The following is a 12,741-nucleotide window of genomic DNA, read 5'->3' as shown; positions in this document are numbered from 1 at the left end:
TGGCTCACCAGCTTTTGATACGGGCGGGCGGGGTGGGGTGGGGTGGGGGCGGGGCATCCTGTCTTCTCAAGCAAGACACTTACAGACAATTGTTAGGGAGCTCATCCGGGAAGCTGAAAGGGAGAGAGGAGTCTGTGTGCAGGACAGCCCGTTCCTGAATACTGCCACAGCCTGTTACCATCTGCCAGCTGCCAAAGTCTGTGGAGAGAGAGGATCCGGGCAGGGGATGGTCCACTGATCTGGGGCAGAGAGGAGAGAGAGGGGAGATGATGTAGTCAGTCATATGCCTGACAGGGGAGGCCCTGGAGGAGTGGGGCGGGGAGGCTACGGTGGCCCTGGGACCGGGCCACAAGGGTCTGTTGGTAGAGCAGCTGTAAAGTTAACCATTTTCTCCAAAAGTACAAAAACAGCTGGACAGGTTATGACCAAGAAAGAAGAGTAAAAACCACAAGGCAGGGACTTCCCTGGTGGCGCAGTGGTTAAGAATCTGCCTGCCAATGCAGGGGACACGGGTTCGAGCCCTGGTCTGGGAGGATCCCACATGCCACGGAGCAGCTGGGCCCATGCACCGCAGCTGCTGAGCCTGAGCTCTGGAGCCCACGAGCCACAGCTGCTGGGCCTGCGTGCCTGGGGCCTGTGCTCTGCAGCGAGAGAGGCCACTGCAATAAGAAGCCCGAGCACCGCAATGAAGAGTAGCCCCCGCTCGCCGCAACTAGAGAAAGTCCACGCACAGCAACAAAGACCCAACGCAGCCAAAAGTAAATAAATAAAATAAAATAAATTTATTAAAAAAAAAAAAAGACCATAAGGCAGGCTCAGCTGTGAGGACAATGTATCATGCAAAGACTTACAGGAGCAAAAGAACAAGAGCAAAGCATGGTGACAAAGGTGAGCCAGCAACCAAAGCCTGGGATCAGGGCATGCCTGCTCTGGCTGACAAAGCGAGTCAAATCTCAACAGCGCCAAAAGGAGGGGAGCAAGGCCGAATGCCCCAGGAACCAGGGAGGCAGGATCACCCCACACTCCCTGGCATGCAGATTGGCAGGGTGGCAATGCAGAACCCAGACCACTGAGGTCCTATGGTAGAGATGGGAGAACAAGCCTCTTGGGGACGGTGCGGGCGGTGACCTAGATGGAAGAGGAAGGTGACGGGAGCCCTGAGCCCTGCCCTCTTCCTCTGCAGCGCCTTCCAGGAGCCAAAGTTCGTATTCACAAGCATCAACCCAGCAAACTCACTGGCTATGCCCAGGAGGAAGGAATGAAATCAGGCAGCCAACTTGACAACTTCATCAGGCCTTTTTCAAGCAGAAGTTTGGGGGGTGCGGGGAGAGGAAAGCTGTATTGGGAATCTACCACCACCTCCCCACTCACAGCCCAGCCTTCTCTGCTGTCTCTGGACAGTAGCCCAGCTGGTGGGGGAGGAAGGGAGGAGACAGGGAAACATCAAACAAGGCCCTTCCATCAGCTACCCCAGGTCCCAATCCCCAGAGGCGCATCATCTTTGATGCCTGACCCTTTGTTCTTTAATTCAAGAATAGCAGAAGGTGCTCCTGTAGGGACCCAGAAACAGAGCAGAAGCATGAATAGTGGTACAGGGGGTGGGATACTGAAAAATTAATTGACCTTGGCCCACCCAGTTAGCTGGAGTCAAGGGCTCCTAGACTGAGGTGACAGTCCCCATGGGTCCCCAGGCCAGCTTATCCTCAAGTAGTTGCCAAGCTGAGTGCAGCTCTGGCCAGCAATGCATCTCTGCTGATCATAAATCATCTTCTTCTTTTTTTTTTTTTTTTGTGGTACGCGGGCCTCTCACTGTTGTGGCCTCTCCCGTTGTGGAGCACAGGCTCCAGACGCGCAGGCTCAGCGGCCATGGCTCACGGGCCCAGCCGCTCCACGGCATGTGGGATCCTCCCGGACCGGGGCACGAACCCGTGTTCCCTGCATCAGCAGGTGGACTCCCAACCACTGCGCCACCAGGGAAGCCCTCATCTCCTTCTTAGAGGAAGGAAAATGGCAGCCCAGACAGGTAAGGACACTCACCCAAGGTTCCACGGCTACAGAGCGCAAGAATAGATTTTTAAAGCCAAGATTGATTACAGATTTGCTGTACAACAGAACCACCTTGAGACCAGGGAAAACAGCTAGCTTTCTACGTTAAAGCCGCCATGAATCGGACCCACCCTGCAACATAGAGACTTGCCATATTCATTGCTCCTGCTCTACTCTGGAAGGTGTATGACAGCAGCACTGGGGATGAGGACAGGTCATGGTCTGCTACCTGGTGGAAGCCCTAGTGACTGACAAAGCAGGGCTTCCTTCTTCCTACGTGGAGAAACTTGGTAGGGTTCAGGCCAGACACTGTATCTCTGGTGATCCTTAACTGTCTATAAATCAGAGACTGCTGCCTACATGCAAGAGCAAGCTACATGCCACCGTGTGGTGCCTGCCCTGTGCTTCCCCTGGGTCACGCTGGAGTCTTCAGTCAATGCAACCCTTCTTGAGGGCAGCCTGGCTCCACAAATCTCACCTCCTGCTCAAACTTTAAGGTAAGGCAGAGTTTCTTTTTCAGTTTTCGGGAAAATAATTGCTAAACAGCAGAGTATTGAGGGCATGAAAGTAATGTGAAGTACAGGAGGCTGGGTAGGACGAGGGACTTATGGGGCAGGGAACATGGGGGTTTCTTATGCTCCTAACCCCACTCCCCAGGGCTATGAGAGACTCACACTTCCAATGGGAAAATGACAGATGGAATATGGTTACAGAGAGGTTCCCAGCACGGGCTCTTGGTCTCCTAGGCTAGTCCCTTGCCTGTACTTCCCGCGTGCAGCAGGTAGCACCCCCAGGCAAGAGCCACGCTTGAAGCAGCCCGGGGACAGCTGTAGTATGGAGTAGGCAGCACAGACAGCAACAGGGCACATGATCCCAGGGGCCACAAAGGAATCTCAGCAAGCAGCCAACCATCTTTTGCATCTTTTTCAAGAGTGAGCACACAGGCTCCAAATGAATCTTCGTATTTGAGGCTTTTGTCAAGCAAAGGGTTGCAAAGCAACCGTTGCATTCCTGGGTTTGAGAGCAAGGGGCTGTGCTAAGCAAAGAGGTCCTCGTAAGTACACATCTGGAGTAGCTGGCTAGAGGGGGCACCTAAAGATGACAGGGAACAGTCACGAGAAGGAAGCACCTGCACCTGCCGAGTGAAAGAAGGAAGGAAAACTTTCAAGTTAGCCTCGGTACACAGGTAACGCAACCAGCCTTAATACAACCCCATGCTCTTCTGCCCTATACCCTTACTCGAGTGCAAACACAGCATCTACCTCCACCGACCTACCTACAGGACTGGAGGGCACATGGGGCCAAGCTGCCCTCAAACTGGACAACTGTGGAGCTGACAGTGCTTCCAAGGTCATCCATCCACATCCCGAGGGCCCAGACCTCTGCCCAGGAGGTTGGCTTCTTGGCAACATTTCACTCCCTTAGATGGGTATGGCCTAAGCCCCTGTTCACAGCACCAACAGAGCTACATGGCCCCACCCTGCCCCACACCTGCCAGACCCCTGCTGTGGGCCAGCTCAGGCTAGTGTGTTTTAGCTGGTCCTTTTGGAAGGGGGTACAGGAGTATCCATACAAGCAGAGCTGGCCCAAGCCACACAGCTGAGGCGAGGAGAAAGAGGTCTGGCCTGAGGTACCTGATCTGGCCTTTTACCTAGCTGCCCAGTGCCCTGACACAGCCCACAGTCCTTCAGAAATGAGACTGATAAGGACGGGTCTTAACCACAACTACAGTTTACTGAGCATTTCCAGTACTCATGGAAAGGATAAGTATTACTATGTGCCACGTATTTTGCTCCATTATCTCACTTAAACCCAAACTTATGGAGACCAGGATCATTACTGCCACTTTAAAGATGGGATAAAAAAGACTGAGCTCAGAAGGGAAATGTTTTTTGCAAGTCACACAGCTAGAAGTGGCAAAGCTGGGATTGAAACCCAGTCTGACCAAAACCCATGCTAGCCGCATAGTACACTGATCTTCCTTCCTGATAAGAGATGGTGGAGGCCTCAGGGATTGACTCGGGGATGGACACTTCCAACTTCCAACTGGAATCAAGCACAGAGTTTCTGATCTATGGTTGGAAAAGAGGCCTTCACGTGGTCCCTGGATGTGAGAAAGGAAGCACATGGAGTAGCTGGCCCCATTAGGGAAGCTGGCCAGAAGACAAAGCTAGCATGTAGAAAGAGGCAAGGAGAAAGAACCATAGGGAAACGGAGTTGGAACCTTGAGGAAGCTGGGCCTGAAGGCTGCATTTTTCCAGCGTAAACCAACGGTTTTCCTTTATTGTTTAAACTCTTTTGAGATGGATTTTCTGTTACTTGCATCTAAAAGCACCTGATCTGACAGCTCACAGAGAGGGCTTGAAGGTTCACAGCTAGGAAGGACCTGGGCAGTTAGTTGCCCATTTAAGCCTCTGATGATGAGAAAAAAGAAACCCAAAGCTATCAAGTGACATGTCTGAAGTCATGCAGGGAACGAACATTTGAGCCAAGACCCAGAATCCTAGCCTTTCAGAGAGCTTGAATGTCACCTAATTTGTACCTACCCCCCACCACTACCAAGCCTCCAGGTGATGGTCCCACAGCCTCTGCCCAAGTGAACGCCTCCAGGAATGGGGCCTTAGGGAAGAATCCTTCGGTTCAACAAGGGCCTGACTCCTCGGAACAAGTGACTTCAAAAATGGCTAGGACAAGATTCATCAGACTTGAAGTCATCAGTTTCCCTCAGCCTGGACTTCAGGCATTGGGGTATGTGTGTGTCTGTGTGTCTGTTTGTGCGGGTATGTGTGTTTGTGTGAACCAGGGACCTCTGCTTTCCTGCAGCGGCCCAAGGAGAAGTCTTTTGGGGCTCTAAGTTTTCTCTTATGGGTCTCAAGCTGGCAATGCCTTTAGGCTTCTCACCGCTCATCTCTGGTCTGAAGCTGTGGCCCCATGGGAGAACACATTAAACGTTAAGACAGGAACCCTATGTGTTACAGAAAGCAATCTGGTTTCTCTGCCTCATTAAACATAGCCGGGGACAGAGCTCATTGCTCATAACAAGCAGTTAGTAGGTGGTGAAGGATGGGGAAAGAGCAGCTATCTGGGCAGCAGAGTTGGCACCTATGTTGTCACTTAGCTAACCAACCAGGCCGCTGGATGTCCCTCAGCCAAGTTCACGTGCTCTTCAGGCAGCTTGGCTTCCAGCTGGGCTCAGTGGTAGCACCATCCCTCCTCAGGCACAACAGTGCTATGCTAGCAACCCCCATCCCTAAAGATGTCTGACTCTGGAGCAGAGACCAAGACTACACACGGTGCGGGGCGCTTTACTGACCAGGGCTCGGAGAGGCATGTGAGCACTGGTCCTGCCTCTTCCCAGCCCCCAGCCCTACAGGTGACGAGAGATTTAACAATGGTCCAGAAACGCAACTCAATTAGAAGCTGCTGCAGTAGCAGCTAATGAAGCAAAAGGGCCACCAGTCTTGCCAGTGAAGGGTACGGGGTTGGGACTGGGTAAGAGTCAGCACCCCACAGAACTTTCTTCTGAATCTGACACATAGTTCTTAGCTTTGAACAAAGCTTCACCAATTCTTTTCACAGGGAAGTCCTACCTTAAAAGAGATATTCTTGTAGAACTTGGGAATGTGGAGCATAGGAAACCCAGAGAATTCACACTGTAAGGGGAATTTCGGCTGTCACAGATAGCTTTACTAAAGGGTTTCTTTCCACACAGTTCCCTTTGCTGCACTAAAAAGCTGATTGGCTGTCGTTACCTTAGAGAAGCAGGAAAGCTAATGACAGAATCCCTCAGGCACTTTAAGATAAGAGAGACTAAATTAATTTTAATGTTAATGGAAATATGTAATTATAATTAGAATGCTCCAAATCTGAATAAACTAGTCTTTCAAATCCTGTGGCAAACAAGCAGCCAATCCAGAACCCTGTCACCTGGCCAGCCCAGCCTGGCTACAAGCAGGCACTCCCAGAATAAACCAGCAGAGCCATCAAACACCTCACAGCAGTCCACCTCACGCCTTTCCAAGGCGCCCCATTTTGGCCCAGTTATTCCAGCCTCCTTCACCAGGCCCCAGCTCACAGGGCCGTGAGATCAGGAGGACACCCCCAATCCTCCTCAGCCTCCTGGACCATCCTGGACCAGCCATAAGCATCTGAGCCCCCAGTGCAGGCAGATAACCAGTGGCGAGACCGAGGGAAATGACCACGAGATCGAACTAGGATCTTTTGTCAGGAAGAAGGGAATATGATGAAAAGCTACGGTGTATGATGGGGTGCTGCCTCAGTGGGGGAGCCCCCAACAGCTGGGGGGGGAGCCCCCAACAGCTGGACAGCCCCCAACAGCTGGACCAGGGAGGACCCAGGGGACAGGAGGAATCTTCTGGTTTCCTTCCCAGTTGTCCAGCGATGTTGCACAGGCAGAAAAGGAGGCAGGGACGATGAGCAAGAGCTCCGGCCCAGAAGAGGAAGGGTCACGCAGTGCCGCAGCAGGCCCACAGGGGCCCTGAGGAAAGCTGCAGAGACACGCGGGGTGGCACAGAGGATGCGGATGAGCACGGCATGTGGGCTTGTGTGCTCGGCACCCCCTCCGCTCAGCTGCCTCCACCAAACCCGTGGGGACAGAGAGGTTGTGGCCTTTATTTAACAGACTCAGCTACAGCGCTGACGGACGTGGCAGTGCTCCGAGTTGAAGGGCTCACCTTCAGAGGTGAGCATACGGGACCCCTCTGGACAGTGCAGCTCCACTCGCCTAGAGCTCATCCGCTCAGCCTATGTGGGGAGGGTGCTTGTCCCCACCTTCCTCCATTGCTTGCTTTTGCCCAGAAAGGAAAAACCAGAGGACGGTGATGGGAGGAGAGTTCCCAAAGTTTCAGGGTTTTCTTTGTAATAAGCTTGTGACCTTTGGGTTCAGTTTCCTCCTTGGTAACATGCCTGCCACAAGGAAAGACCTGAAATTCTGCAGCAGTATCCAACAGAGCTGGGCTTGAATCTAGAGTGGACTTCAACGCTCACGATCTTTCTGCTAAATGTCTTTTCTCCCTGGAATTTATTAAGGACCTCTTAAGTCGCACACTTCTTTGTTCTCTTCAGAAGGGCCAGACATTCTCAAGGCCTTAGAAAACAAAGTAATTCACAGGCCTCCTTCCCTGGCTGTATGACATGGAAGGAGTGTTATGGGGTCAGCTAGGAAATGCCTCCCCCAAATGCCAGGCCATCCCTCAGCCCTAAGCCCCTGGCCAGTGCTCAGCTTTAACCTCACCAAGGAAACATCAGTTCTGCAGCACACTCCAGCCACACCTGTCCATCCTGGCTGAGCTGCTCCCTTTCCAGACGTGCAGGCCAGCGAGGCTTGCCCCAGCCACACACATCTAGCCTAGCTCCCTACCGTCTGTCCTCTTCAGTGCCCCACCCATTCAGACGAGAAACGGGAGGGCCAGAAGCACCTCGGAGGATCTAGCGCCATCTCTTTAATCAGAATGTGAGGTCCACAGGGGGGCTGAGACCTGGCAAAGGCAAGAGGGAGGGGCAGCCCCAACTCCCTGCCCATGACATCACAACTACTACACCTTCTGGATACCGATCCGCCAGGACTCTGGGAAGGGGGAGTCTCAAACCCCTCTGCGAACCAGCTCCTGCTCTGTATCCAAACATTAACCCATCCTCCAAACAGTGCGTGAGCCTGCAAGCTTGTTGATCCCCTCTGGCCTCCTGGGTACACTGCCTGCCAGGCCGCATGCCCTGGAACCCCACTCTCTAGCCTTACTAACAGGGAAGGGCTAGCCACCCCACCATTAGGACTTTGGAGGTCCTCACCTGGGCTTGGGGACCTCCAGGGGACTGCTACCCAGCCTGAAAAAGTTGTCAGAATGGTTCGAGGACGAGGAGCTGGAGGACTTGGCTTCCACCAGTGCCTGGTGGGAAGGCAGGCGGTCCTCTGAGGGCTGCGGCCGGTTCCAGAGCACACTCTGTGGAGAGGATGAGTGGCTCTTCCTCCTGCAGTGGAAAGATAGGGCTGCTGGCTAAGGGGCCACCTCAGGCAAACCCTCTGCCCACCTGTACTAAATCTCAGGGCCCACTTTTTACTTGCACTGGAAAAATGCCACATGGGAGTGGGCATACTTCAGCACTCCCTTGGGCTCGGCCACGGGCAGCGAGAGCTGCGTCTTCACAGAGGGAATGTTACGTCTGAACAAAACTGGCCTGCTGGCCTCAGTGCACATGCTGGAAAACAGATTCTTAACTAACACTTTAGTAACTGACTTTCCCTGCTAATGTTATAAAAAATATTGAGCCCTTTGTCCACGGGGAAGGTCATCTGATTCTCAAAGGAGCTGACCCTCAACAAGCTCCCAATTCCCAATCATTATTTTGTACTCACCCCTTTTTTCTTTTTCTAAGCTGGCCCCCCACCTCCCAGGCAAATGATACAAGGGAGCACCCCCAGGAAGTCCCTTTAACACCAGCGCCCTCCTCACCCGACCCTGTCTTCCCAGCCCTGCAGCTTCCTCCTTCATCCCGCAGTGCCCCCCACCAACCAGATGGCTGGCCTCTGAGGCCCAGTAGAGACAGCAGGGCATGGAGCTCAGCTCTCAGGCCTACTGTCGGGGGCCCCTTTGTTCCTGGGGCTCCCTGGAGCTGGAGCCCTGGCTCACAGCTGTTAGCAAGCTTAGTTCCAGCCTGGCCCTCACCAAGCTGCCTGAGTCTGTGCTCCTGCAGGGACCAGCTCCACGGTCTCATAGGTGAAGCTCCCGGCGGCTCCTGGGGAGCTCTCCATGACCAGAGAGAAGTCACTGCCAAGGCTGGTGGTGCTGCCACGATCCTTCCGTCCTGAAAGAAGCCAGTGCCATCAATCAGCACAACATCTTCTCCTGCTAGGGGTCCCCCACCTCTTCCACACAGAAGTTTCTAGAACAAGCAGTCCCTATGTGGTCTATAGTCAGAAAGATATACAGAGGAAGTCTGCTGGGGCCCATGACTCACTCAGCATGCAGATATCTTCCACAGTGAAGCCTGCATCCCGGGCTGGCAAACTCTTCCTCCTATAAACAGAAGCCAGGACAGTGAATTCCAGATTGGGCTGAGGTCTCCCACGTCCCCTGCATGCTGTCCACCTGGGAAAGAAGCTCCAACTCACTGGAAACTCATGGACACAGGTTCTACCTGAACTGTTGCAGAAAGGCCAGGCCCACTTCTGAGGCCAGCAAAGCCTGCCGCCTCCCTGTCAGTGTGGCCCTCAGAGTTCAAGTCTGGTCCAGCACACTAGGAGCTTGGACTTGGAAAGCTTGGACTTGGAAAGCAAGCAAAGACACCTACTCTCACAGGGGTCCTAAAGCAATTACCAAGCAAGACCCCTGTGTTTGCCAGGCTGGAAGCAGACTCTGCTCTGTGGCGGTGGGCTGTGCAGACACCCCTCTGCAGCAGCACAGGGAAGGAAGCCATCAGCTCAGGCAGGAGAAGCTTCTGCCATGGCGGTGGCATGGGGAGCTGGGAGTCCCCCTATCCTTGGGCTGGCTTTTCCCTGCATCAACGAGCCCTGCTCTCCTGGTCACAAGATGAGCCTCTTCAGCTGCTGGCCCTCCCCAGGTACCCCTACCTGCCCTCAGAGGGAAGGCAGGGACAGGAAGCCAGCCTGCCAAGCATGCAGGGAAGCAGGGCAGGGATAAGGCAGCGAGCAAGACCCCCACCGCCCTAGTGTGGCCCTTCCCAGAGCACCTTGCTCCCAGTGAGAGCAGGTCTCTCCTTACCTCTGTATCTTCAGAGCAGAGAACTCCTCAGAGATGATATGCTTCAAAAAATTGAAGCAGAAGAAGAAAATCTGAGAGACCAAAAAGCAGCACACATGAGAAGATAGCAGTCTCCAGGGAGAAGAATCTAGGTGGCAGAACTCCCAGGAGAGGGCAACCAGTGACCCTGGTCACCCCCTGATGGACAGCAGCCCTGCTTTGGGGACCCTGCTGGATATTCTGGTGTAGAAACAGTGCGGGCGGTAGAGAAGGCTTAGGAGGTCGGGCAGGTGTGCCTGGGCAGGGGCAAGGAAGGAAGGGCGTTTCCTTCCTGAGAACGCAAGAGGGTAAGCCAGTGATGTTTCAAACCATCTTCAAACTGAACACACATGTTCTCAAGCTACTGAAAGGAGGAAGAGAACAGCTTCTTCTCCCTCTCAGCCTCTCCTAAGAACCCCAGGGAGAGAGGCTAACAGGGAAGGACAGCTGGGAGAGAATTTCGGGGCAAGAAGATTAATGGACACAGCAGGAACACAATGCAAGGGCAAGAGATCAGATTTTGTAGAAGAAATACCGGGAAACAGTGGTTCAGGAGAACCAGGGCTGAGGGGCAGCCACTGCCTGGCCCGCGGCCTGCACTGTTCAGAAACTGTAAGGGGCAGGACGAAGTCTGAGGCAGGCAAAGCCGGAGGAGGCTCCTGAGCTCTGACCCTGCCTCCGCATCCCCAGCTCCGTGAGCAAGTTCTCTCTTCTCCCTCCCAGCCAGTGCCCTGGTCCAACGGGCCTCTGTGAAGTGCACACGATGCAGTCTCTGCAGCTGATTCTGCAAGGTGTGGGCCATCAACCCCTCACTTGGAAAAACACCCACAGGGTATCCCAGAGCCCCGTAAGATCTCCTCAAAAAATAAAAAAGGAGGGAGGGTGCCTAGGTCAGGCCAGTATGAAAACTTTGTTACATAACTTTTTTGGTGGGCCGCCCCCGCACAGCTTGTGGGATTTTACTTCCCTGACCAGGGACTGAACCTGGGCCCTTGGCAGTGAAAGCACGGAGTCCTGAGCACAGAGTCCTAACCACTGGACAGCCAGGGAAGTCCCTGTTACATAAAATTAAATAGGTGTCTTCACCACAGATTTTTTAGTCTTTAATATGCTAATGTGTTCTGAGAGCCTCAAAGGCAAAGGAGGGATACGGAGCTGTTTAACAGGCCCCAGCTTTTTGCATGTTTTTAAAGTATCAGAGTTTTGAGCGTGTGCGGGGAGGAAGGGAGGGCTAAGAGAAAAGCCCACATCCTGCCAACCCTCCCAGCTGAGAAGACCCTCTTGTTTATGTTGAGACGTGGCCAGGGTTTGAGTCCAGAATCCACTGGGCTCAGCCGCATCCCCTGCCCAGTCTCTGAAGGTGGAATCTGGCCTGCTCTGGGGACGGGGAGACAGCATGGGGGTCAGCAGGTACTGGAGCGCCAGCTCCAGCAAATCTCAAAATGAGAGGCTGCAAAGGGGCTTTACGTGCGGATTTCAGTGCCAAAGTCACCACCTCTGACAGAGCTCATGGAGGCCTCTGAGGAACAGGCTTATGGGCTCTGCAGTCCTGGCGGATGCAATAAGTGCTCAAACGAAGAGATTTAGAAGGGGAGAGGAGCAGCTGAGAGGGAGGAACAAAAGAAGAATGCACAAGATAAGATGCCCAGAAAAGAGGCAGCCTCAGGAGGGTGAGAAAGATGCCTCAGGAAAATGGGGGGGGAGCCAACACTGCGTGCAGCTCCCACGCTGGGCATCTGGACTCATTCTCTTTGTGAGGCAGCAGAATCGACACCGGGAGACTCAAGGTTAATCACATTACCCAAGGTCACCCAGGTAGTAAGTGGCACAACTGGGGTTCACACTCAGGTCCGACTCCAGGTCTGTGTGCAGGGAAAACAGGCTGAAAACAAGAGTACCGAAGAGCCAAAGACTAAAAAAGGTAGCTAAGGATAAGGCGTGGACAGGGCAGAGAGGAGGAAGGAGGGACAGCGCGCGGACAGGAAGGGGACCCACAGCCCGCTGGCCGGGATTGGTCGGGGGGGTGAGGAGCTGGCAGGACCCTGCTTGCACGGAAGGCCCTGGGGCTTAAAAGCTGCTGAGTGGGTGTGATGAGACAAGGGAGGACAGGGAGGAGCTTCTGGCTTTAGCTGTGAGGGTGAGGGGCACAGGAAAGCACTTGTAAACTGGTTCCAGAGCTGAGTGCAGAAAACAAGGTCACTCATAAGAAGGCCGGCACAGAACGGGGGGAAGAGGACTGACACACGAAGGTCACAGGTAAGTGTTCTCTCCGCGAGAGAGGGGGACTGAGGCTCAGAACGGGGCTGCTGTGCCGGTGCTTTTCCTGCCACTCTGCCTGATCCCAGCACTCACCAGGCAAGGAACCGCCCCCAAAGTGTGGACACCAAACAGACCATCACCCTGTCCCTCTTGGGGGTAAAAGAGCCCGAGCTCGCGGAGCCCTGACGTGTGCCCGCAGCCCGTGAGCAGTACCCACCTCCTCTCCTTTGCTGAGTCGATCTACCAACATGTGCCTGAAACAAGAAGGCGAGGAGGTCAAAGCGAGCACCTCCCAGACAAGAGGATGAAGGGGGACTAGAGCCACAGGGACAGCCCATGGCTTTGGCACCCCAGCCTCAGGTGGGCCCGACCACACCTTCTCTCTTCCCAAGGGGGTGGGACCGTCTTCGCCTTCAACCCTGTCACAGGGGCCACCACACCCACGCACACAAAAAGGCGGTTCCCAAGCACTGGAGCACCCCACAGCCCGACAGTTCCCGAAGGCTCACCCGAAGAGGAACCAGTCGTAGGCCACCGTTAGGTAGAGGATCTCAGCGGGCTTCAGGGATGCGTGGATGAGCCCGTCCTGGAAGAGACGGGCCCAGATCAGAAAGAAGCCTCCCCACGACGGCCCCCTCCTGGCCTCGGGGGCTGAGTCACAACCACCGCCCCCGTGACA

At 54.2% G+C, this 12,741-nt stretch overlaps 1 protein-coding gene across 21 annotated transcripts in view; it reads right to left on the bottom strand.

Annotated features, from left to right (window-relative positions):
• The window catches only part of MTMR14 (myotubularin related protein 14), a 43,243-nt gene that overhangs the window by 3,416 nt on the left and 27,086 nt on the right, over positions 1-12,741 (bottom strand). For 11 of the 21 annotated variants that reach the window (XM_073787644.1, XM_073787643.1, XM_033865364.2 and 8 more), the window contains 7 exons: positions 12,572-12,648; positions 12,280-12,316; positions 9,786-9,856; positions 9,022-9,080; positions 8,730-8,868; positions 7,855-8,034; positions 84-239 (listed from right to left, as the gene is read on the bottom strand). In XM_073787644.1, the coding sequence (XP_073643745.1) occupies positions 84-239; positions 7,855-8,034; positions 8,730-8,868; positions 9,022-9,080; positions 9,786-9,856; positions 12,280-12,316; positions 12,572-12,648 (719 nt within the window). The remainder of the gene's footprint in view (positions 1-83; positions 240-7,854; positions 8,035-8,729; positions 8,869-9,021; positions 9,081-9,785; positions 9,857-12,279; positions 12,317-12,571; positions 12,649-12,741) is intronic. The other 10 variants (XM_073787647.1, XM_033865367.2, XM_033865369.2 and 7 more) reach the window with 3 other exon arrangements.

Source organism: Tursiops truncatus, chromosome 10 (genome assembly GCF_011762595.2).
Source record: "Tursiops truncatus isolate mTurTru1 chromosome 10, mTurTru1.mat.Y, whole genome shotgun sequence".
NCBI classification, from domain to species: domain Eukaryota; kingdom Metazoa; phylum Chordata; class Mammalia; order Artiodactyla; family Delphinidae; genus Tursiops; species Tursiops truncatus.
The sequence above is the reverse complement of the archived record's forward strand: the minus strand, read 5'-3'. Positions and strand labels throughout refer to the sequence as shown.